General features: G+C 38.8%; 1 protein-coding gene across 2 annotated transcripts in view; it reads left to right on the forward strand.

The window, feature by feature from the left end:
* LOC109627472 (zeta-sarcoglycan) overlaps nt 1-26,586 on the forward strand; it is a 305,924-nt gene that overhangs the window by 196,288 nt on the left and 83,050 nt on the right. For both annotated transcript variants that reach the window (XM_069530649.1, XM_069530650.1), the window contains exon 3: nt 23,822-23,923. In XM_069530649.1, coding sequence (XP_069386750.1) covers nt 23,822-23,923 — 102 coding nt within the window. The remainder of the gene's footprint in view (nt 1-23,821; nt 23,924-26,586) is intronic.

The following is a 26,586-nucleotide window of genomic DNA, read 5'->3' on the forward strand; positions in this document are numbered from 1 at the left end:
TAAGCTACAGGCTGTTGTGTTCATAATGCATTTAGTACAACGAATATGCAGAAATCCCTTTAAAAAAGGCCAACTGGAAAATCATAAAGCTATTTTGTAGAAGCTCATGTTGTGTACTTATAAATATTTTTAATTCACATTTGTGTTGAACTAAAAGAAAAATCCAGGTTTTATTTATCAGGGAGAAAAATTGAAATTACCTTTAATTTCCATGGCTCTGGCTGTGTTGACAGTATAGCTATAGAAGCACAACATACTGGAGCAGTTCATTAGGTTTTGTTCAGAGCTTGTTGTTTGGATGCAAGAAGACAAAAAGAGAGTGGAAGGTAGTTGGCCGTTACCATCATCGGCCAAGACAAAGACTGCCTTTTTTTTGGCAATCATGCAACAGTGTGAAAACCTGAGGTAAAATGCTGAATACATCATTTTGGTCTATGCTATTTCACCCATGTATTTCAAAACCAGTACAGTTAATACCTGAATAGTCCTTAGTAGATCAAGCTAAGGCCCAACAATCCCTTCAAATTCAGTCAAGCTGCACCAAATTTGATTTAGTATTAGATATCTCCAAAACACTGAGTTTTTTTCATTAAGCCCCTTGAATCCTCCACTTACAAACATACAAACCATCCAACAGGAAATGAACAGGGGTGAAAAGATGATAAAATAATATAACACAATGACTAAACGGTTATACTACAGTATACAGTATAAGCAGGACTTTGCCTTGGTTCAGAAGTCTGTCAGTTGATCTCCTCCCCACTGATTTATTTGTAGATATTTTTACAAACCATGTTCTATGATTTCATCCAGCTGTAAATCTTTTTTTCTTGTGGAGGCAGGGGTCGGATTTATTTACTTGAAATTTACAGGTAAGGAAAAATGGAGGAAAGTGCTAAATTTTAGAAGACATGGGAATTCTGGGTTCTGAAGATAAATGGTGACAGATGGTCAGAAGAAATAAGGAACTGTGTTATCATGGGGCATTCCCTCTCTCCTTTTGTCTTTCCACTGAAGGGCAGGTTTACATTGATTGTCTCTTGTGGTCTAATGGGGATTTTCTTCAGTTTTTGCAAAGCTGCACTCAATCACAGCTGCTGTGACACAAAGAGAAGGGAGGTTATGCCCCATGGAGCAGATTCATCTTCCAGTCTTCTTATGATTTATTCCTTTCTGGATAATACCCGGTCTCCAGTCCTACATATTTCAGTTTAGAAATGTGTCAGGGACATGTTCCTCACATATCCTCACACACAACAGAAGCATTACTCTCACTTAATGAGTCAGAATGACATTACCTTTGCTCTCATTGGGTTCTGAATCATATCGTTGAAACATATTGCAACAGTACAAATGAGAACACCGGTTTGATGGTGGCACAACACATATAGCATCTAGAGTCTGTGTGATGATTCATGAAAAGAGGAAGCATGACTGATTGCTGGATGAGATAGCAGCCAATAAACTCAGCAAACTGTGAATTATTAGTTATTGGAACATGTCTGTTACCAATCAAGTGGCGTGGGCAGAACTAGGTGTTGTATAACACAAGTTTGTTTTAGTGCCGGACACATTGTTAGGTGATACTATAGATGCGGATGGTTGAGAAAAATTTGTATTTACAGGGGAGCTACCGTACCATCAACAGGGGAATCCTTCTTTCTCCTTCTCTTTGTCTATAATGGCCGCATCTCACTGTCTGTCAGGGATCATCTTCATTTCATTCAATCTCTTCATCAATTCACACTGGACAGCAGGAGCATAATCCATTGAACACACTTGAACACATTCATCTCCCAGAATCTTCTCTTGTAATTTATCTTAGTTTCACTCTGTCTCTGAAGCTGCATGGTAAATTTCAAAGGGAATATTGCTCTAACCTTACAATGCTAACTCAACACAACAGATTTAGAAAGAAAGTGGGAACAATAAAGTGAAATGAGGATAATGAGGCCAAATGGCCTCCTTTGAAATGGAAATGTGAAATAGAAACCAATCTAATGAGTGGTCTTCATTTTGGCACTTTTATTGGGGACCGATCTATTCTATTATTGTCCTGTATTGCGGGAAACAAAGAGCGCTTCTTTGTTAGATAATGGAAAAAGGGTAAGCCTTGTTCATCGTCTGTGGAAACCAGGCCAGAAGTAGCCCTGTTTAATCCTGAAGTAGAGCACTTGTTAACCCAAACCTCAAATGACACCTGTCCCTAACTTTGTACTAAAAATCTGGTTAGCCCTGCGTGGTCCTGTAGCAGAAACCAGGAGTGTTAGGCCTGAGTAGTGGTCAGTGTCCCAGTGTGTGTAATTCTGTGTGGCTTGATTGTATATAAGGGGTCTGTTTGGCCTAGGATGACGCATGCAGTCCACTCAATGTCATTCTAGTTTTATAAAGAGACCCCTGCTTGGAGGTTTGAATGTTGAAGACACAACTACAATTTCCTCTGTCAGCTCAAGGTAAACAATTCATTGTTTTGCAGCATTTTGGTCTTTCTGAATTTAATTTGTGAGATGCATGTGGAATTTGATATAATTTCCTTGATAAACAATGGAACTGCCCACGTCCCTGACTAGCTGCATGTTAGAGAGAATAAAAACAGTTTTTAACATAACAACACTGTCTACACAAACAGATATGAAATCATTACAAGTAAAGTTTCACATTTACATTGCATTACATCTTATTCTCTATACAAACAATCACACACTCTACTGTCTCTGATGTACAGCCCATCAGGATGTGTGACCTCTGACAACCTTGCACTGATCAGAATGTGTGAAGTCACCTGTTAACGCAGGACCCCAAGCAGAACTACAGCAGTTTGACTTTGCTGCAAAGCAGTGCAGTGTGGGGCAAGCATCTTCGCCATTTGCAAAGGGCTTGGGAGACGAGGCTTTTTCATTTGACAGATACAGATGATAAAAAGACTACCCTCTGACACCCAACAGGGAGCGAGTTGCCATTCAATTTCTTACCATTTCACATAGAGAACGAAGAAGGAGGATCCCTCTTGACACCTGCTTGCTTTGTATTTATTTTCTTTTATGTCGGATATAGAGGGATACTGACAGAATGAGAGGAAGATAAAAGTTATGGATTTAGGGATTGACGCGATCTTTGCAAGGTCGGACAGAAGGAAAAAGTCTCTGCAGGGGGCCTGTTTACATGTTTCCAGTGGTCATAGAGTTTCAAGGTAAGGGAAACAACTTTTACTGAAGTTCAGTTTATTTTTGTGTTTATCAACTGGATTACATTCAACAATCTCAACAAACTACTGACATTGTTTTCACATTGTTAGGGAGCTGTGTGTAGCCTACTGAAGTAGTATAAGTTCAGAAATAAACTTTTACAAAGTTACTTTAAAATCGAATGGATCAGATCATGTGGGTTGACAGGGTCGTCCATTAACCAGAGGGTCATTGATTCGATCCATGCGGAAGTTCCCTTTGGCAAAATACTGAACCCAACACCGAGCGCTGACGACTGTGAAAGAAAAGTAAGTGCATGAATGTGTGTGAATGGGTACTTGAGTTGTCAATAACCCTGGAAAACCTGTGTGTGATTATGTAGCTATATTAAAATCCACACTTGACTATTCAATAGCAGGCATAGGTATTTTAATTTCTATATACTTAAAGATTTGCAAAGTGACAGTAGTAAGCATTAGGTACTTTCTTTCTTGGCAGGTGTGCCAGTGCGGTACGCAGCCACACACTGTGTGCGTTGGCAGTGGTTGGTGTTCTCAACAGCTGCATCACTGACACATTGGCTTTGGTGGTTGTCAGACACCTGTTGTTTGTCTATGCAGACAGAGTCACAGTCGATTCACCATCGGTTCCTTAGAGGAAATCCCAGTGAAAACAATAAGAAGTCCAAGATTCTCATTTAAAATCAAAGGGCTGAACTCCCCACAGAAGCAGAAAGGCCATACAAAAGGAAGGACAAGATATCTCCATTGGTCACATAGTTCTGTCTGAATATGAATCTTCTGTACCTCGTTGTATTTTCACAGCCGCACTTGAGTGGCCAGTGAGGAGTGACAGCCGAAGTGGAAAAAGAAGGATGTTATGCAGCAGAAGTCCTGAACCGCCTGTGGTGTCATCAGTCTGTATTTTGTGCCTTTTAGGGAAGTCACATGAGCACAGTCAAAGAGTCATCCTGCTCAGTTTGGCAGCTCTGCACATTTTTACTCAACTCACATTTTTCCCATCATGGAATCACTTCAGTGCTGTACTTGTAAAAGTGTTTTGTATTAGCAGTGTATAGTGGTATTGGTAGTAGTTTTGCTCACAATCATCAGTCCTGACTGGAGTTTTAGAATTTAAAGATATTTGTAGTTAGTGAACATTTGGTTTTGGAGTATAAAACACATTTTTGTAAATTAAGATAATTTACTTTTAATTGTTTTATTTTCTACTTTCAGTTTGATCTAACATTGACGGTAATGATGCATCATTTCCCGACTTTAGCGTCATACTCCACTCAGAAAAACGGTTAGTTAGTAGTGTATAAGTAGTGAATAAATGAGTGACAGACTCCAGGCCGGCTTTAACCACTAAGCAAAGTGAGAAGTGGCCAGAGGCTAGAAACCTCACTGCCCACATATTTCCATATATCTTTATGTTGGCATGGTTACATGCACTAAAGGGCAGCGCAGGGTTGAGAGTTTCTGACAACACAAATAATGGACCTCCTAAGAAAGTCCTTATTACTGTGCCTGAGAAAATAAACATCATGTAGTTGCCTGTAGTTTATTTCCACCACACTTAAGTCTCAGCTCCAAAAATACGGACAAAATGAAAGAGTATGAACAGAACACTCCATTGTTTTGTCCCTTACGTTCTAAATGAATGAATGAAACGTCTTATCTACCACAGAAAATTCAAGCCACAGCTCCCATTGTGAAGCCTTTATCGTATTTAACAAATACCACTGGTATCCCATCTAATAAGATGTTGTGAAATACTTTTTGATAAGTTGTAAACATTTATATGCCAGCCCTTTTGTTTGCTTGCCTATTGTTTATTTTACCGAATGACAGGACACCAAAGTTACACTGTTGTATTGTTTGTGTCTGTGATAATTTCCCCCCATTCACAATAAAAGTCAGCGAGCCTTCAATTATTTCCATCAGTCTGGAGGGACTACTGAAGGTTAACTGAACATGTTGAGGTCAGACGGAGCACATACGTCTCCTGATAGGATTCTGATAATAGTTTTAACTCAATCTGCATATGTATGTAAGCTTTGTGTGTGTGTGTGTGTGTGTGTGTGTGTGTGTGTGTGTTAAGGAGAGCAAAAACAGTGGCAAAGAATGTAGCATCTCTTGCTTCCACGATGAACAACCTTCTCATTATTGCTGTAAAGGTCTTTCTGGCTGTTTTGTTGCTTCATTGTCAGTGGAAGCGACTCCAGGCTGGATTACACCACCCACTGCCTCCGAGAGCAAAATTACATGCCGCCACTGTTTTGTTTTACACTCACACTGAGGGACAAAATAGATACAGCTAGAAATTTAATAACGGCCTCCAATTGTTTTTCATTTGTCAGAGGAATCTCTTTTAAATGTCCGCAAGACTGTGTGCTCCAATAGATCTGCTTTTGCCACAGTATTTATTTTATTGTTATCTTTGCCTGACGGGAGGAGAAAAGATGGGTTTTGTTTTCTCTGTTACCAGTAATATAATTGATTTTTGTTGTCAGCAAATGGATAATTTGTGAATAGGAGATGAGGGCTGTTGTTGCTGTGGCGATACAGAGACTTTAAAATGGTTTACCTCAAGCTTATGATACACGCGTCATCTATCTTTTACAGGTCCATGCTGCGGACCTGTAAAATAGCCGCTGAGTTGGTAAAAGTTAATATCATGGATTGTTTTTTATTTGTTCATCATCATATCAGTTGGAAACACAAATATGTAGAATATCTACTGCAGCTGAAAAAAGCATGTAAGCATCAAAGTTACATGCAACATAAACATGAACAGTTACTAGAGATTCCAAATCAAGAACTTTTCTTCCTTTTTCTAGAAAAGACTAATGGATATTGATGACTGCAGTTTTTTTTACATAACTACTCTATAATTCCTAAATTGTTTCTCATTTATTACTACGATTTCAAATAAAATTCAAATCTGGATCGAGTAGATTTAAGGTGCTGTGTCATAAATGGAGCTAGACACATGTAATTACCGCCAATGGCGCGGCTTGTTTTAAATTAAAGGGGAATTCATGTCTGAGTATATCACAGCTGCAGCCCTGGAGCTGGTAGGGGCTCTGCTTGTACTTGAGACAGTACACCTTACTGGAGATTGTGAATTGAGTTTGTATTCTTTTATTAGAACTTTGATGTCACAAAGCCATACTGGTTGGACAATGAATGGGTTCTAGAGAGAACCTGACTACAAAATGTGATGCTTTCTGGACTTTAACCTGCAGACAATAAACCTTGGTGTCATTTTGACTTCTATATTCAGCAAACTGTCTATTGTAATACACCCCCTTCCCTCCCAAAAAGCCTAAATTACTACATCTAGAACTCAAGTACTGACTACGACCAGATGGAGAACACATTACAGTTTGTACTTACATTGGTGTCCTATCAGTTTGAGCTTTTTGAAAATTTTCACTTGTCTTTAAAGCACTTAATGGTGTTGCAGCATCCTACTTGTCTGACAAGCTGACGATGCATGAACCAAAATGGCCCCTCAGGTCCTCTGGTGTGAGTCTTCTTATTGCTGCAAAGTGCAGAACAAAAGGTTTTAGTGATGAAGCGTTTAGTTTTTACCCTCAGAGCTGTGTGGCTGAGGAACTGAGAAGAGCTGAAAACACAAAACTTTAAACCCTTGCTTCTAGTTTGTTTGTTCATTATTATCATTATTCTGTATATCTAAGCATATCAAAGTTTTACACTGAAGCCCGATACTTAATGAGAACAATAGTCCTTTTCTTGTTGAACCAAGGTGACTGACTATTTGTACGTGTCTGTGTGTGTGATAGTGTGCGTGTGTGTGATAGTGTGTGTGTGTTAAATACTCATTCTTCATAATATACAGTGTATGCACCCTTGAGAACCCCACTCACTCCATTTCTCTTATTCAGTATGTGTTCTTGCTTCCTGGGCCATTGTTGCCCTCTCTTTCTCTTTGTCTCTCTTCCCCTGCAGCTTTCTTTATCCGTCTCCAACTTCCTTTGTCTCACTCTTTTTTTCCCTCCTGTCTCCCATGAGTACATCTCCCTCTTTCATCTCATCTTCCTTCCTACAAATTCTTTCTCCATCTCTCTCAATTTTTCTCTCTCGCATTGTTTAGCCAATGGCTGTCGGCAGTGACTGACTGCATACAAACAAGACTCATGAGTTGTCGGCTCAAGGCCGTATACACACAACAACACACACTCTCACTTAGTCTCATGTTTAAATATGATTATACGAGTCATAAAGGAAATATGCACACATGCAGGGATGGTTTTTAAGCACTCGCAAAAACCTTGTTCATACACATTCACCACACACACACACACACACACACACACACAAACACACATATTCAATAGACCCATCTGTCCACATGCTGCCATGTACATACTGCACTGATGGATCGAGTGGAGGCACATACACACAAACAAATAAACACCCATCACAGACAAGTACACACATACACACACTTCTGCACATAGCACTTTGACATACCACTTGGGCTGATGGATAGACATGGATCTGATTACCTCATCGCCTGATGTCACTCAACCCTATCAACAGCCAAGGCTTCTTACACACACACACACACACACACACACACACACTTGTACTTCTATATTTGTGGGGACACATGCTGACACAATGCATTCCTTAGTGCCTTACCTTAACATTAACCACACAAGCTGTATGCCAAAGCCCAACTTGTGACATAACACTAACCTAAACATAATTCTAAACACTGAAATAAGTCTTAAACCTTAAACAGCCATTTGAAAGTCTGTTAGACAGTGAGCACTGACCAAAATGTTCTCACGTTCAAAAAGTATCCACATCCCATAAGGACTAATAGTAGAAATACGAGTGCATGCACACACACACACACACACACATGCAAGTCTCTCTATAGTTGTGAGGACACTCATTGGCATAATGCATTGCCTTGACCCTAACCCTATCACAACTAAATGCATTAACCTAACCCCAGCCCTAACCTAAACCTATTTCTAACCCCAGAACCGGGTCTTAACCCTCAAACAGCCTTTTGAACTTGTGAGGACATTTCAGTTACTCCTCCGCTCTACATTATGAGCTGTTGGTATTATACATCTAACAAAGCAGCTTATCTTCTCTCAGGCATAAGTGGCATAAGAGGTCATTGCAGTTACTTTGTTTTTGCTGCAACCAGATGTCTCAATATTAGCCATTCAGAACTGACATCCTGACCACACTGACACAAAGACGAGTTCAGGTCCAGACGATCTCATCTGAGGTGAAGAGTTTCAGAGTTTCATTTAATTGCTGAAATCAATTTAATGTCTCACAAACAGACAGTGAGTGAAGTACACCAGGTCAAGCTTTGACCCTGTGGCTCAAGTGTTAGAACGGGTTGTCTACTAATTACAGAGTCAGTGGTTTGGTCCCCAGTTGCTTCAGTGAAATTTGTGCAAAGTTGTTACAACATATTTTATTCATGCAATTGTTTACTCAATTCTGCTAAGTAAACCCATTAACTTACTTTCTATCCATGTGTCAAAAAACACCCCAAAGGTGACAGATTAAAAGAAAACCCTCCACTTTTAGGAGAATGAAACATTGGGGCATTATGAATATTAAAAGATTAGACTGAAACGTGTTCACTGTCATCTCTGTCTGTTAAGAAACAAACATTTGCACTGTGTGGCCATTTTGAGATGTCTGGTGGTCAGAAAATGTAAAGGAACAATAATAATAACAGAAACAGTTCTTAAATGTTAGCAAAATGTGTTTTGCTAAAGAATGTTTGTTTGATACTATATTATGACAATGACGCTCTCATTCCCCTTCGTATTGATCTGTGTCTCTTTTCCTTTTAAAAGCTGAATTCTGATTGATGCAGTCTTTTCATTTCTATGTGTCGGTGAAGACAGTAAACATAGGGTTGGTTCAAATTTATATGCAAATGTTAACGGCTTACATTTACATAATCTTGCCAGGAAATTAAAAGTATAATTGGGTTCTTCATTTTAAAATGTATTTCAAACTGTTTCTCAAACTGAAAGAACATTTGTTCTTTTGTTGAAAATGTATTAGTCTGACATTCGCTTGATGCTCTTTATGTCAGCTACAAGTAGTCTTCACTAACTATATCATGCTTTATCTACCTGTCTGGTAGGGTAATCTCCAAGTTGAGTTCATATTGTCATTGCTGTGACAAGAGCATTCATTCCACTGACAGTGATGCTGGCAATTACCAAGTCGGTTATAGTCTGCACAATCTTTTCCGTTTGTGGCACCAATTTCATTTTTAAACTTTTATTTTAAAGATCTTTGGAAAAGTATAGAGGTCTGTAACTCAGTTACCTCCATGGTAGGTGTGGCCATACTTACTATATTATTATATGTATACTAGTGCTATCCTTTTGAGCAAATTTGCATCCCCTACCTGGGGCACACATTCACAGAGGTGTCTGTTTAGGTGGTTTCTCATCTGTCCGTAACACAGGACGAAGGACACATGCTCAGACAGATTCTGCATCCTGATATTGACGTGGACAGGCACACACAAACATCTACCCTAACTTGTCCATCAGCTGTGTAGCTGGTCATGATATGTTCCACTCTGTTTGGTATTCAGGTCATATCAGTTCCAGGCTGACAAGTGACCATGTAGTTGGCACGGGGATTTAAACCGCACAGGCATTCACTTGTCAATCAAGAAAGCCCTTGTCACAGATTATTTGTGTTATTACTCCGCTCAGGGTAATACCAAGAACTAACATTATTCAGAAAGCATGGAACATACGCTACACTGCAATACTGTTATTATGTATTAACAAGTATTTATGTTGTATGACACTTTTCTTTGATTCGTCATCCTCTTATTTTTCTTATTTATGTACAGCTGAAGGAACTTGTCTGGCAGATGAATAGGAAAAAAAAAACACATTTCTGGCAGTTCCATACAGTGGGCAGAAATGAATGCATGACATGTATTGTCATCTGTTACTCAGTGTGTCACTCAAAAATATGAAGCTTCCCAGATACTAAAATAGTTTACTTTGTTTCTTCATTTTTTTGCGTCTTTGCCCGAATTGGATCAATATAGAGCCGGCAGATGAAAGCAGATGTATTTTTGTTATGCTTGTCACTCAGAGACAGTCCCAAATGTGGAAGAAGACCTACTCTGTGTGTGGGTGCTTGTCGGAGGCAAGTGATTGGCAGACAGGGGAGCTGGTGGCCACAGGATCCAGCAGTGATGATCTGTCACCCTCAACTCATTAAACCGGTCACATATCCAGTAGCAGCGACGGGATGCAGGCAGCGTCACCTGCTTTATTCTTCTACTCTGTGCACGGGTGATAGAGAGAGACAGTGTGGCCCTGGACACAGTAAATCTTCCATACAGGGATATGTCAGCTGATGATGCACTCAAGGTGGAGTGGCACTAATGCAACACTTGTTATTGCAATACTTAACACTAAAATGATGGAGTGTGTGAAGTTTTGACATGGAATCTTAGCTTAATTACATCGTGTCACATTTTCATGTCGTTGTTAGCAATGCTTCACACCACATGGAGACAGAGAAGGATCACTCCACACAACAAAGGCAAATTACAACATGGCTTTATTACTCTTAAGTATTCTGCGGTAACAATAGTAATTGGGCGAGAGACATGGCTGGATATGACTCTCAGGTGGTTTTGAGATTTTTAAACATGTCCATGAGTCAGGAATGCTTTACCTCAAGCTGTTATCTTTATATGTATAAGATATTTTTGATTTTGTGTGAAAATTAGACTTGTGGGAAAGACTGGCCATGTATTTGGCAGATATACAGCACAGGCGCATAAAGAACATTACTTTATTGGGAAAAAAGTGTGTGATTTATTTATGTGTGTGTTTTATTTTGCAAACAAGTGGCATATACATATCTGGTATTGAGTGTAAGGTAAGACATATAGTATACAGGAGCAGAGAGTTTGATGGGTAGTACGTCATTTCTACCAACATCACTAGACTGTTTGAAATTGAAACTTTCATCAAGTTGTGCTCTCCTGCTTTAAGCTGAGCAGTTCTACTGATCTACTGGTCATGTTTTTCATTTGAGGGGTTTGAGTAGAAACCCCTATGTTGGCCCCTCGGGCATATTCTCTTGGGTGAACTCTAAAGAAAATTATAATGGTATCCATAGGAAATGGTGGAGAGGGTTTGAGCTCATGTCTGGCTCCATCATTGAAGCTTCCAGTGGAGTGAAGTATCCTGGAGTTTGAGTGAAAGAAGAAAGGGAAAGATCAAGAAAGACAAATAATTGCTCAATTCACTGTTATAAAATGCTGTATCACTGCTAGAAGCATGTTACGGAAGCAAATCAAAAGGCTCTTGTTGCTAAGTGAAAGCCAAAGATGTCGGGCTGCAAGGATTAGGAAGGAGAGTTTTCTTTGCAAGAAAATGTATTCCCATTACATTGTTTAGTTCCTGATTCATTGTTGTGATGCAGGAGAAGAATGTATTTGACTCTGGTGCAGTAACAGCTTTAAATGGCATTATTCTGGTGCAAATATGTGACCTTAGTCTGAACTGATATCATTACACCATGAGCATGTTTTATGTGAGTTGATATGCTTGCATTGCAGACATTCTCGTGCTGTTTTCTGAAACACAGATGCATTATGGATTAAATGTGATCCCTGTGTTCGGAAGGCAAATAAATGACTGCAGCTGCACTGAATATCAGCAAGTCAATATTAGCACTCTCACTTTGTCACCTTTTAAATAGTCCCTGTTCAGACAGTTTAGCAAATGCAGAACATGAACGTGTGGGCTGAAATGTTGGAATTTATATGTTGGTTTAATAGTGTACACCCTTGAAACTGTAGCAGAGATCTATTTTGGAATCAGACAGCAACTTCCTCCATGTTTTTTTTGTCATGAACTGTATATGCTATTTGATAATAATAACAACAATAATAATTATAATAAAAACTCCTCCCTAAGTTGCTAAATGGGAACATGGAAATCTGTGTGGCTGTCCACAGTCTACAAGCCTGAGTGTAAGCTTGAGGTACGAGCTACAGCTCAACCCTCTGTGTACTATGAATGAAAAGATAAAAGCACTGTGAACTGTAGAAATAAACACACTTGAAGGCTGAGAAACATAAAATTAACTTTGCAATGGAAAACACAGACACTAAATATACAAAGTTTACAAGACGCTCTTGAAACTAATCCAGGCGGGGCAGGCAATCTATGGAGGGCGGACATACGGACAAAGACAGGATGTGAGGTACATTTAAGTGAGTAAGTAAGAAAATAAAACAGGCAGTGAATAAAATGTAAAAATGAGCAAAAAAACCTAAAACACGATCAGAAACATTAATCAAAAAAACAAACACAAGGACGACAACACAGCTTTTTACCATAAAGATGAAGTCCAACCAAAAAAATCTAGAAAGAAATATATCAACAATCCACAACAAATTACAGGCTCCAGACATCATGACGGATTGTCTGTTACTGAACGTCCACAACTTACTGCTCTTATCTTCTGCTACTTTGACTTGAGAATATTCAAACTCATACTGATTAAGCATCAAACTCAGCTGATGAAGCATTGAAGTCAGTTGTAAGTTAAAACCACCAGACATAAAAATGTTTTGTTTCTCCTCCTGAAATCCGTGTTTCAGTCTGTCTCTGATTTTTTTAAAACACGGTTTGCAGCTCAGAGAGGCTGAAGAGGACGCACTGAAGCGAGCAGAAGGAGAGATACTGACAGAAAACCTTTCACTATTTCCTCCGACTGTCCAAACTCTTTCACCATCTCTGTCAACTCAACAACACAGTATCACAAAAAACATTTTACTGTGAGGAAAACAACAAATCAAAGAGTTATTAGAGAAATAAACTGAATGTGTGTTCATGTTGGAATAATTGAATAAAAACCTTCCAGAGAGAGAAAATTCATGTCGATACTCTCAAGTTAGAACGACCGGGAAAATCTGCAAAAGGTTTGGTGGCAGAGTGGATGACATCATCACTTTTAAACCAATTAATGTCATTTTACAAGAAGCTTTAAATAATAGCTTTTAAAGTGAACCTGTCAAAACCTTCACTTTTGTCACTCGCAAACTGCACGTCCATCTCTCACAAGTGCCAAACACCAGACTTTTAAGCTAATGCAGATGTATTTTGGGTTAACATGCATACGCTTGAAATAGTTTTTATGCCTGTCACCCGATCCTTTTTCTCTGCTTTTCATTATCATGCAATTATATGAAAGATGCAACACATTTTGTTTACAGCGTCCATGGTTTTTTTTCTTCCACCATCCGACTTCAAAGCACATGAACACACCGAAGTTGGAACGATGCCTTCACAACTCGGGAAATGGGACCTTCAGAGGAGCCTGTGAAGGCACAATGAATCAGTGATGAAACAATAGATATGTGTCCCTCCCACATTTCCTCCAAACATATTGAAAGTCATTGAAAAGTTTTTTAAATAGTTTTATACAAGAGATGGTTTGAATCCTTCAACAAAGCACTGAGCCTTGTATGATCACTTCCATTCTCTGCCCACTGTCCTAATATTTAAGATTTATTTTATTTTTTGACGATGGGTGAGAGCCGGGGAGGCAGCAGCGAAGCGACCATACAAACACGAGTGTGACGACGCATTAGACCTTTGCTGTCATTTGTCACTCAGACTGTCTCAAAGGCTGCAGAGGTGAAGTGGGACACAGCTGTTGTTGAAATCAAGGTGATGGTAACTGCACTTGTCAACTCGTTCCTTTGCGATTTTGTGTGCGGATGGAGTGGGTGAGTGGTGTGTGCGAGGCCGAGTGAAGCAGCAGGAAACTCTCGGCTGTCATTTATCAGTCAGAGTCGATTTGGGACGCAGGTGCTGGCTCATACATTCAAGACAAGTGAGAGCCCCTCTCATGGACACTAAGAGCTGTCTGTACATGTACAGCTGGGGTCAAACAAAAAGCCCAGCATGGTACTTTGGAAAGGTTAAAATCTGTCCTCCTGGGAAAGCTGAGACATAGTGCACTCTCTCCTCTGCAGATACATCACTTACAGATGGAGACATCGCTAAGGAAAGCTTGGAGCTGCACGCTGAAGTCAGGTTTACTCATTCAGATTTTTTTTAAAAGATTGAAGATACTAAATGAGACAATTAAATTAATCAAAGATGTTGAATATAAAAAAAACCCATTGCAATTTAGTCACATATGTTTTCATCAAAGGTCCTCATCACTGGCTTGTGCATAATGACAACAGTAATTCAGTCGGCTTTTTATAACCACACTCAATTATAACTCCTGTCTGTGTTACTGGGTTGATCTTGTGACTTGAGTTATAACTCAGAACTTTCTCTTCCCTGCTCTTCTTTACTGCGTAGGTGGAGGATCAATACAGCTTGTGTAGGTCAGTGGTCAGTTTCCAGTACTGCTCCATCCTTTGCAACACGTCCAGCTCGAGGCGTCGTTTCCTGTCTCACTCTTCTCTTTCTCACCGAGCAGAAATTAATGTGGTGATGGCAGTAATTGCAGACTGTAACTTTTAGGCCCACACATCTCCCATAAAAATAAATTGTCTCATCCTGCTCAGGGAATCTATTTATTTTATCGATTGAAAGCAATCTCATACAGATTTTTTATGTCCTACTCATAATTGGTGTAAATTAACAGACATACACACACACTCAAGTGCTCAAATATATAATTAGTCAGGTTAGAATCAACAATAAACAATGAAGTATATAAAAAAAAAAACACAAAATTGAAAAACTGACTTTGTACACTGAAGATCTATGAACAGACTTCTTCCTCAATTCACGTTTCAAGCTGGGGTGCTTCAGCCAAGAGTTCACAGGTTATAGGATGTAGGCTGCACAGGGTTGAAAGGTGAAGTTTGTGTCTTGGTTTACTGATTAGTTGTTGTGTAACCTGCAGGAACACATCAGCACATTCCTGTGGGATCAGCAACATGGACAGCACATTTTGAAGAAATCCTTTTAGTTGTGGTACATTTTCTTTACTAATGTCTCTGATGACTATAAATAGAGTTATAATTAATGTGTTTTTACTACTTATGAGTGTTTCATATATAGAAATTAAATGATGAAACAAAGACTTGCTAAACCACATATTACATGCAAATTGGCCAAGCACATTTAGCAAATCTCACCATCTTTACAATGATTTTTCAATAGAAGAATACAGAATTTACAAAATAACTATTAAGAATGTGCAGATTTCACAAATGTGTGGATTACCAACCTAGTTAGTTTGGCCTTGCGACCGAAACATTTGTCATAATAGGAGAACTCTCTGGTCTGTTCTGATAATCATTTTTTGTTGATTGTTCAGATGAGACAAGCCTCAACAGAAAACTCAAACTCCGTCAAGCAGGACATTTGTTTTTCTTGCTCTGTTTCCCACTCAGCGGTCAGCCTCGTTCGTCAGCACTTGTCTTGATGTCTGAGATTCCACTTTATTTGATCTGATGTTAAATTAAAAGAGGGTCAATCTGTGCACTGTTGTTTGACTAATTGAAAAATGTTGGGTATCATTAATTTAACAGTTTTGCTCGTTTCTTCCTCCTTCCTGCCACTACTGTTGTTCTCTTTTTTGCCACCTTCTCATTATATTTCAGCTCCACTGGTCTAATCAATAAAACACACGAACATCAAATAGATTCTACTTTGAAATGTAAAAATAAGGGTTAAGGTATGCATGACCACACATGGTAAAATAAACACAAACTGTAGAAAAAAGGATATTGTAATATATGTACTAAAATCCATCAGATGCTGGTTTTCTGTTTTTTCCTTAGTAACAATGCCTTACTTACTTCACTGTTGTATTAATCTGAAACATTTTATTTCCCAATGTAAAGCTGCTCTTTTTTATTATGACCACGTTTCACAAAAAGCCAAATTCCACCCCTTGAACTGCTCAAAGTGTTTAATATGAAACAGATGGAGGCAGCACTGAGTTTACATTAACATCAAATGGCAGCAACAACAAATTAACACAGCATATGGGAGCAAAACGACAATGTCTGTTTTTACAACAGGGAAATTATGACACTTAGGCATGTCTTTAATAATAAAGGCCTGGTTCTATAGCTGGGCACCATTTGAAATTTTACAGTACGGCAGTCTTATGCCTTAATTTGAGCTCAGATATTACTTTAGCTGTCATTTCTGAACTCTTCTGAACTTCTACAATCCAGGCCATAAGTTACTTTATATGGGGATCTCCTCTGAAAATGATTTCAGGAAGGTTTGATTTTCTAGGTTTGAACTAGTTCGATTGACTCACTGTCAAACAAGTTTGTTTTAACTATAAATCTGGTATTTTTTGAATGTCTGGTACAGCAAACTTGCCAACTAATTATCTATCATAGTGCTGAATTTCATCCTCTATTAATCCATAATGAAAGTAGTTTCAAGGACCAAGTTAAATATCCTGACTCAATATAAAGTTATGAAAGAGCTACAGAAAGTCGTGTTCTCAGTCAGGAACATCCTATTCTGTCTCCAAATGGTCAAAAAGGCAAAGGACGACCAAAGAGCTTCCTAATGGGAGAATCACTTTAGCCATTTTCTCATCTGTTTTCCCGAGGCAAAGGTGACTCTCTCTCTCTCTCTCTCTCTCTCTCTCTCCACTCTGGGTCTGTTGGCTGACATAAAAGGTTGTGTGAAAAATTACAGCAGTCTTGAATATTAGAAGTGCCTGCAAAATACTTCCCTAGCCTATCCATCACTACAGGGACACATGGGTCTTCTGTGTGTGTGTGTCTGTGTGTGTGTGTGTCTGTGTGTGTGTGTGTCTGTGTGTGTGTGTGTCTGTGTGTGTGTGTCTGGTCACCTAAAATTTGTGGTGATAAACATGTCTATACTTTGTATTTGATTGGTGTGGGTCCTGTGTGTGTATAACCTTGCATGTGATGTGCTTTCACGTAATGGGACAGTTTGCCCGTTAACCTCACTGTGGTGGGGGAATCCATCATTATATCCACACCTATTACGTCAGAGAGGACGTTCATGCACCTTATTGACCTTGGACGCAGAAAATGTCGTAAACACAGGCCTCTGTTTTTAACATTAAGAATTCACTGTCTTGTGTCTTGTCTGTACACTGTCTGTGTTGTGATGCAGCTAAGCTACATGGGCAGTGGACACAGTGTGGCTTTGTTTTTCAGTGTAGAAGTTTGCAGCACGGATCAATTATTGGTTATAATGTTGAAATCTTGTTTTATCAAATCTAGATACTTTGACAATGAGTATTTCAAATGTAAGTTTAATGTATTGACTTCAGTTTTTGTTAATGTAAAGTGTAAACCACCAGGCAGCCTGACTCCCTATCAGCTGCTAATGTATTATCAAAAACGTGTGAATATTCATTTGATCTATCTGGAAGAGTTTTGTCATAGTATTTCTTGTCTTGTCTGTTTGCTTTTCACCACCATATGTCTTGCTATTAAAATATTAAAAAGTATGAATGTGTTTGAACGGAACCCTGAGGTCTTTTCTATTGGAGAGTTGATAAAACCTTAAATTGTCCCTGAAAGACAAAATTACTGCCACCTATGGAAAAGAAATGGAAATGTGGTTCATAATTCAGGCCACATGAAAGTTAGTCCAGTCAGTTTTTCCTACAGCTATCTGCAGTTTTCATAACAGGTTCAGTTGATGTTGTGTCAGTAATCATACTTAATCTGTATACTCTCTGTGTGTGAGTGTGTGTGTGTGTGTGTATTACACAATTATAATATAATAATACTTTCATTTGTGTGTATAAAGACATGCAGGCAGTGTCCACCTTTATTTTTAACATGTTTTGTGCAAACCAGTCCAACAGAAAGAGTGGATTGTCATACATCTTCACCTGCATACACGCATGTTTATTCACATAGAACACACACACACACACACACACACACACACACATACACCTATTACTCCCCTCACCCATTCCTTTCCAAGCAAAGGTCCTCTCCGGAGCCTGTGTTTGGTTTGTACAGTGTACGCTGCTGTAAGATATGGTAATACAACATGGTGGACCGACGCAGCTAAAGGGCTCACACACAGAGATTCTTAGTTTCAGAGTAAAGAAAGATAAGGAAGAACAGTGAAGTAAACAGTTCACTGTGTGATGTTAAAACTATTGTGTCTGCAGTAATTATCACTGTGCTGGGATTTGTTATTTTTTTCTTTGGCAAGCAACACTTTTAGATTTTTTACTGATGAAACCTGTTTTTGTATGGGGAGAAAAAACGGATAAATCCAAGCAGGGGTTTGGTTTGTTCCCTGATTAGTTGTTGTAATTGTTGCCAAACTGAGTCTCCTGCTATTATGTTGATTATTTGTATTTGTTGATTGTGCTTTATTACCAAAAGGTTGTGTTTCATGTTAATGCAGCCAAACCCAAATGGCAAAAGGGAATGTGCAGTGGAAGATAGTTTTGTCTTGTATTGTATATATCTTCTCTACACAAAAAAACAATGTAGCTCCTCGCTGTATTTATTTAAAACCTGCAAGCTGGAATCCATAAAGAGATTTTTGGAAAATGGTAAAGGCTTGATGGAGCTGTTGGTGCTTCTGTAACAGGGAACATTTCTAAATCAAAGTCGGCCTAATACTTAATGGAGGTTCAAGACTGATGGTTGTGCCGGGGCGTAATATCTCAGACAAGGACCCACACGCAATGACGTGCATGTTAAAGTACCGAAGTTAAAATTGTATACGTATAGGAACTTTTAATGGTATAAGGTTTGATCATCTTTGATGTCGCCTTTGTTCAGGGGGATTTTTTAAATATGGTGATTGACTGTATTCGTGTGTAATGTAGAATTTGAATTTACCTCCAGTACAATGTGCACACCCTCAAGTATAGCATGATATATGTTTCCAAAAATGTGTTTATATCATACTCACTTAACATAACCAGTCGGACACAAGGCCGAGCAGATGGTCAACAATAATATACAATAAGGCCCTAATTGGCAAGCATGTGGCCACTAGACTTTGTAGTATTCAGGAAAGGAAAAACTATCTAGACTGGCAAAACACATTGTCTGCTGACATTTAAAACATCTAAATGGATAAACTGTGTGGAGATATAGATGGAGTCTGTGAAGAAACACAGATAAAGTGAAAAAAATACCATAGAGCCCTCTTCTTTCACAACAAACTAAAAAGTCACTAAAAACCTGGAGATCAAAAATCTAAACAGGCCTGACATTATCAAAATAAATGTGATGTAGCTATAGAACAGCTTTAGACCTAGAAACCACATGTATACCTGTGTCTTGGACAGGTCTTTTGTCACACTGCACACAGTGTCTTGGTTAAATAGCTGATTAGCCTTTTACCCTGGCTTTGTACAAATACAATTATCACTTCTACTGATGGAAAAAAAAGAAGCTTGGATTAATTTGTCCAGTAATTACAGTGATAAGGTCAGGTGGCTGAAACAGTGGTCACTTTGAGGTCAGATTGTAACTTTTCATTATGGATAATCAAAAGGTTTATTACCAATTCTTGCTCGATTATAAATGCCTTGAACCACTCTTTCCACATGATCACCAGAGTGTGCTTTTAATTTAAAACCAACCCAACCACGCTATAAGACACATCTCAACCTCTGATCTCGTTTGCAGAATTAATTTTACAGTGAGAAAGACAGAGACAGATGGAGAGAGGGATGAACAGAAGACGGACAAAGAAAAGCAATCACAAACACATTCAAGGAAAGAGAGAGAGAGAGCTGAACAATGAGAGATAAATGGATGAATGGAGAGATTTAGTTACTTTCTTCTGTTTGTTAAAGAATCCCCCATTGTATTCTAGGCTTTGGCAATATTGTTCATATAACATTTCTGCCAATGACGCATGCTGGATTGCAAATAACAACAAAAGGACGAGAGTGTGTGAGAGAGGGAGATTGAGAAGGAGCGTTCAATCAATGAGAATTCAGTGTTGGGCAGTGGAGGAGCAGTGAGCTAGAATAAAACCACCTGATTAATTTGAACATTATCGTCTTCATGTTTTTGGAATTGAGCGACAGAGAGTGTGTGACAGAGGGGAGGGGGATTAGAGAGGTATTGCAGGATGTACTGAGTGTCAATATGTTCTGCTAATTCTCCATGTGTGACAGTCTCCCTCTCTCTGTGTGTGCATGTTCTATAGTATCTGTTTCTATATGTGGAGCTGTATTGGTTTTGTGCGTAGCTGTATATTGTCATCAATGATTCAGGGAGTATTTGAGATTCTCCAGGTCCTTGGGTTCTGATATATTTTATTAAATAAGCTGCATTGTCCACTATATATTCAGTGTCATGATTGAAGATCTAACAACAACACTGAAAAACTCTCGGTGGTCGAACATATCGATCCCACACACTCTTATCACTTTGTAATGCTACTGAGTAAATGTTTCTGTGGATCATATATTGACCATTGCTCGAGGTTAGTCTTGTTTTTTTTAAAACATGTCGTGGTTATCCACCTCTGATATGATGAGGTTTGATTGCATTGTTGTTCATCTCTGCAGTACGAGTAAGATTATAAATAAGCGATGATGGGCAGATGAATAATTGTCCATCTGTCCCATACATTGTAAAGATGGATGATGTTTTTCCACATGAAACTAAAGTATCCTGGATACAGTTTTCACCATATAATACTTTTGATGTCATTTAGAGCCAGAGTGTGTGCTTTATGATCGTGGTGGTCCTGCTGATACATCCACTCATCTTATCTCGAAATAGTCTCAGCTGTCAATCATGAAGTTTCACCCGTTTTTAAAGCGTCAAATAACTAAAACCTGAAGTGAATTTATTTTAAATTGTCACAAATGTTCGCTCGGACACAGATATACTGATTTTGCTTTTTTGATCAAAGGTCACTGTGACCTCACTAATCACCTTCAATCCTTGAAAGTCCTCCCCACATATATTATAAGTCTGAACAGCCATGGTTGCTGGAAGCATAGAAACCAGAGGCAGTACTTCTAATTCTGAAAGGTATCTTGAACCCGTGTTCTGCTTATGTTGGAGTTACCCTCTCTGCTAAAAGATGATTGTATGTATTTTAGCAGAACTATTCTGGTTAGCATTTATGTTGGTGGTGTTGATTTTGGTTGGACATCGGGGTGCATATTTGAATGTGAATTTTAAAACTCCTCGACTGCAGATTTTCTTACTTGAAGGACATTGTTTTTTCTGCTTTGTTTTTCATATTGTTTGTGCATTCTATTCAAAATACGGATTTATTTTTGCTGGCTGGTCCACCCCCACACAAACCTCTGTTCCCCCGGCTCATTTCCACCACCACCCACTACAACAGGCATGTCAGTTGATGAGCTTGACTTAATTCTTCCCCATCTGTATTTCTTTCTCTTCAATCTTTTTGCCTCATTTCTCACCCTCAGTGATTCCTGTCTTTCTCGTGCCTTGAATACATATGCAGTTGGAAAGGCTTTGTTGGTTTGTTGCACCTAACAATTAATGAAAAATTCACTGACGCACATGGAACAGAATTTGTATCTTCATGGACAGTTTCATCAACATCTGTCTGTGGAAGTTTTTATTTTTTTCCAAGGATGTCTCCTGAAATACCCAGAAGCCTCCCCAAACTCAGACCAAGCCCACAGTCAGAGCAGCTCTTGCTCTGCTGCGCTCTCTGCTCTGTTACTCCCCTAAGCATCGATTTGACATGGTGCAGTATCTGCCACTTTGCTCCGTAAGAAGCCTCACTATCCTAGTAGCCTGCATGGCTGTTTGAAATGAATTTAATCTTGCCATGTAAGTCGGATCCAACAATTTTTCAAAGTTCCCCTAGAGTAGAATCTATAAAATGCTGCACACATTATCATAAACCTGGAGAGCTGGCCAGCACATCAGAAATATTGGGGGATAGCACACAACCTACATTTTTTTGCTTTACATAACTTTACAGCCTGACCAGTGTCCTGTTTATCCCAATGTCAGCTAGAATTGGTGGCAGTGCCCCCTGCAACCCTCAACCACAATGTCCAGTATTGCATCAACCTCAATCCTTAAAATTATTTTCTCTTTATATTACAACACTGTCAGGGAATTTGTGACAAACACATCTTTTGATAAGTTGAGAGGTCTGGAGGCCTCTGCAGAAACGCATTAGATCAGGATGTTATGTATTTAGTGCTACCAGTTGCCACCCTGTCATAAGAAGAGCTGTGAGGCAACTCTCAAAGAAGATAAGAACAATCCTGACATGACTTATTATCTGCTCCCTCCCATTTGATATAATTCTTCCATTGCTGTTCAAGCTTCTGTGGTTCACTGCTTGCATGCACGTTGGACCAAGAATCTTCTGTCGACAGATCTGTTATAATAAACTCATAAATTACACAATGGAAAACTTAGGCCTATCAAGTTTATTCTTTTATTCACCACTGTCAGAGCAATTACAACTTCAGTATCAGCAACAAGCACTTTCTTTATGGAATCTTGTAATGTTAAGTGTTAGGATAGGGGTTGCATTAAAAACCCAACTAAAGGTCTATAACAAATATATGTGGTCTCAAATTTCTTTAGCTCAAAGTGTGTAAGTTGGATTGGCCGTTGTTTGAAAAGCCTCCCCATAGAGAGCCATATCCCCTTCCTGTTTTCGTAGCTGACCTCCATTTCACTCGCCTCTGTTTTTCAATGGGTTTTCTCAGCGGGGGTTTCTTTCATCTGTCTTTCTGACAAGCTCAAATGTCTTACTAGTGTTTTATGTCTTCATTGTGAACAAATGGTTATCTAAACTTTCAGCACCTTTTTATGTATGGATAAAGATAAAACCATTGCATTGTCAGCATCTCAAAACTACAGCTCTCAGGAGGCTTTGACAATGTGGATTTACTTATTCGGCTTTTGCAAGGCAATTGTTATGTATGGCATCCTTCGAGGTTGAATAAATTAATCAATAATCACATGCATACATTATTATACACTCCTAACGGACTGTTAAAAAACGTTCTCTGTAAAACAGGATCAAACTGTGGGTGAAGTAGACCTATGGGGACACATGATATTCCCATTTCAAATCAATATTACACTGCATCATCAATGGCTAATGCTAATAAGTGCAGATGGATATGTGGAGATCCTTAAAAGCTCTCAGCACATTTACAGTTGTGAAGACCCATGATCATGAAAAGCGTAAAAAAATGCATAAATGCCTGATGATATTGAGTCAATGTAAAAAATATAAAACAAATGAAAGAAAAGACAGGATTGTGGAATCAGTCAATCTAAACTCAAATGTCTTCAAATGACATGAAACCTGAAGACAAGGGAAATAAATCATGACCATGTAAGAACATGGGCAAGAACATGAGAACTTCCAACAATTGTACCCCACCACTATTTTCTGCATTATGTGTGTATTATTATGAATAATATCATGGGAATATTTTAAGCAAAAGGTTTTTGTATCATTTATAAAAATGATTAGTTGAAAACTCATCAGAAAGAAAGTAGACAAAGTAGCTCAAAGGATTCTCTCAGTCTGTATGATGATATATCTGCTCATAAAATTCACCTGAATTGCCATTGATTCTCTCAATAACCACTAAATCTCTTTCTTCATCTCTTTGTCTTGTCAGGATGGCATGGGGAATCTACGGGTGACAAAGGAAGGTGTCCGATTGGAGGGAGTGTCCGAATTCTTGCTGCCTTTATACGTCAAAGAGATCCAGTCTCGTAGGGTAAGACCACCTGTGTGTGTGAGTTTGTGTGTGTAGGTATGTGTGTTTGTGTGTATGTGTGCCTTTGTATCTCAAGAAACAAATCAAGCACTATGGAACAAAAACATGTATTTATTTATGTGTTCTTTGATGTTAAATCTTTTTCTCTCATCATTTTCTTCGATTATGTTTCTGTGTGTATGTGCATAAAGCTATGTTCCAACCCCTGTAATCAGCAGGTCTCATGTTTGCTGCTGTCATGCTGGTGACATAGTGTAGCAGTCTGCCATATTCACTTGTGGCATTATGGACTATGTGTCACTCTATATAGGGCACTGTGCTTGTGTGTGTGTGAGTGCGTGTGTGTGTGTGCCTGAGTTTGTATATATATATGTTGAATATTAAGCAGAAGGGTATGACTAACAGACACATGACATACACAAAAACAGTTTGCTCTGTTGCTTCTAAGAACAGTCATGACCTATGAAAGATATGAACTCAGAGTTAAACCTGAAGCTACATGGAGACGACAATAGCTTCACATCCTTAGCTAAGATTAAGCTGTAAAGAGAGAGAGAAAAACACACTCAGCAAACTAAAGAGGATCCCTCGGAACTGAATAACTGCGGCAGATAAGAGTACTTCAGCACAGAGAGTGATGGAGAAGTGGAATAAAGAGATACTGACTGACAATGTGAAGAGGAAGAGAGACATGCATAAGAAGGAATAGAGGAATGAATGGAGATAAAAGAGAAAGGGTATCTTGATTCATGGATGCATTTATTGCTTGATGCATTACATGTGTTCTTACAATTTCCAATAGACTGATTTATACAAATGATGCAGTAGTAAACAAAGGAATAATTTAAAGTTTGCTGTTTATAGACGTGGTTACCAACCTTTTTCTGTCTGACCCCCCTTTGGGGGTGAAGAGAGTGATAAGGCCCTGCTGGTCAGTACAGTAGATTTAACATGCTTTAGCCTTTTGGGTCTATGATGAGCCACATAACAATTTATTGCCTTTTTATCGGTAACATTTGAAACTGTGGGGATTGGGTTGCTGTCCACTTTACATTTTCAGTCTATTCACAAGTCTCCATGCTTTAAGTATTTTTTTCATGCCACAAAGAAAACTTATTTTGACTAACATGTTACATGTTGTTGAACCAACTATGTAATTTCTATTTCGGTTAATTTATTGAGAAAAAATAGCAAACTGATATAAGATACCAGTTTAGTATGTAAATATACGCTAGTCAATCATCATCAACTGATTTCCTTAGTAACTGTACTAAGTGTAATCACAGAAAATGTGATTTTTTATAGAATTATGTCACTTCCATATCAATAAGTATGATGCTTTAATTCTCATTCAAGAAAAAGGTGTTAAACTGTGTGGTAGGTTTATTTATTCTCATTATTTGACAACAGCCTATTGTCACCTGCCCATTTTGGGGATATTAGTTTTTGTTTCCCTATTTACAAGAATGTAAGTGGACTTTATTAATCCAAAAAATAAACTACAAAGGTTCATGCCCTCTTAATGGAAACTTTGAGAAAAGCAATTTTAAGATATCCCACACAGATGTGTTATGCCTTATTCACACACACACACACACATTTTGCATATTTTGCATAATCAGGGCCTTCCCCCAGCAGCACATTGTGGGAGAGGTAAATGGAACATTGTGACTCCCAGAGAGAGCTAAATACAGAACACTGCATATAAACTATGCGCTAACAGCAGCAACAATGACACACTGAGAAATTAGATAGGCTGTGAAACGGAAAAAACAGTGTGCAGGAGAGGGAGAAAGATAACAGTGGAAAGAATGGCAGGGGGAAAAGAGAGGGAGTGGAGGTTGGAGAGAAATAAAGGGGTCAGAGAGAATCAAACAGACCTAAAGAGGTAGAAAAATGTGTGAATACAAGGAAAGAAAGAAGGCAGAAGCGAAGGTCAAGAAACAGAAATAGAAAAAAGTGGTGGAAGAAAGAAATGTGGAACACCCCAATATATGCCACAATTGAGTTGTTCACATTGAGTTGTTCATTTCCATATATGCTGGAAGGGTTTTGTTGAACCTTCCTTCCAGGTAAATTGCTGAGGTGAAAAAAAAATCAACATTGCTGGTATATTTTGACATAGCAAACCTTGTTTGTTTTGATTAGTTGTTGTTTTTTTCATTTGTGCTGTGATATTTTCTTTGTGAGGCCGGCACAGTGGTGCAGTGGTAAGAACCAATGCCTCACAACAAGGAGGCTCATGGTTAAAATGACAGAGACAAATGGTTGTCTGTCTCTATGGGTCGGCCCTGTGATGAGACAACCTGTCCAGGTTGGACCACTACCTCAGTGGTCTTTAGAGGAAGCGGTATAGATAAGGGATTGTTATGGATGTGCATATGTTTACAGACTATCACAGCAAATAGTTAAACAATTACATTTACTATAGATTGTTTGTTTTACAACCACAGCATAGCTTGCACTGTTGTCACAGAATCCCAGTGGTTGATTAAGGCTCTGAACAGATTAGGAAAGACGAGCAAAGACATTGCAGGTAGTAGTCAGTAATCGCTTGAGCACTTGGCTTCATAGTAACATAGATTGCTTGATGATCTGGCAAAAATGTGGTGCAAGGCCGCAGCCAGGAAGTGCAAAGCACCAGTAAAGTATTCAGCAGACAT

This window comes from Paralichthys olivaceus, chromosome 8 (assembly GCF_024713975.1).
Source record: "Paralichthys olivaceus isolate ysfri-2021 chromosome 8, ASM2471397v2, whole genome shotgun sequence".
In the NCBI taxonomy this organism is placed as follows: Eukaryota; Metazoa; Chordata; class Actinopteri; order Pleuronectiformes; family Paralichthyidae; genus Paralichthys; species Paralichthys olivaceus.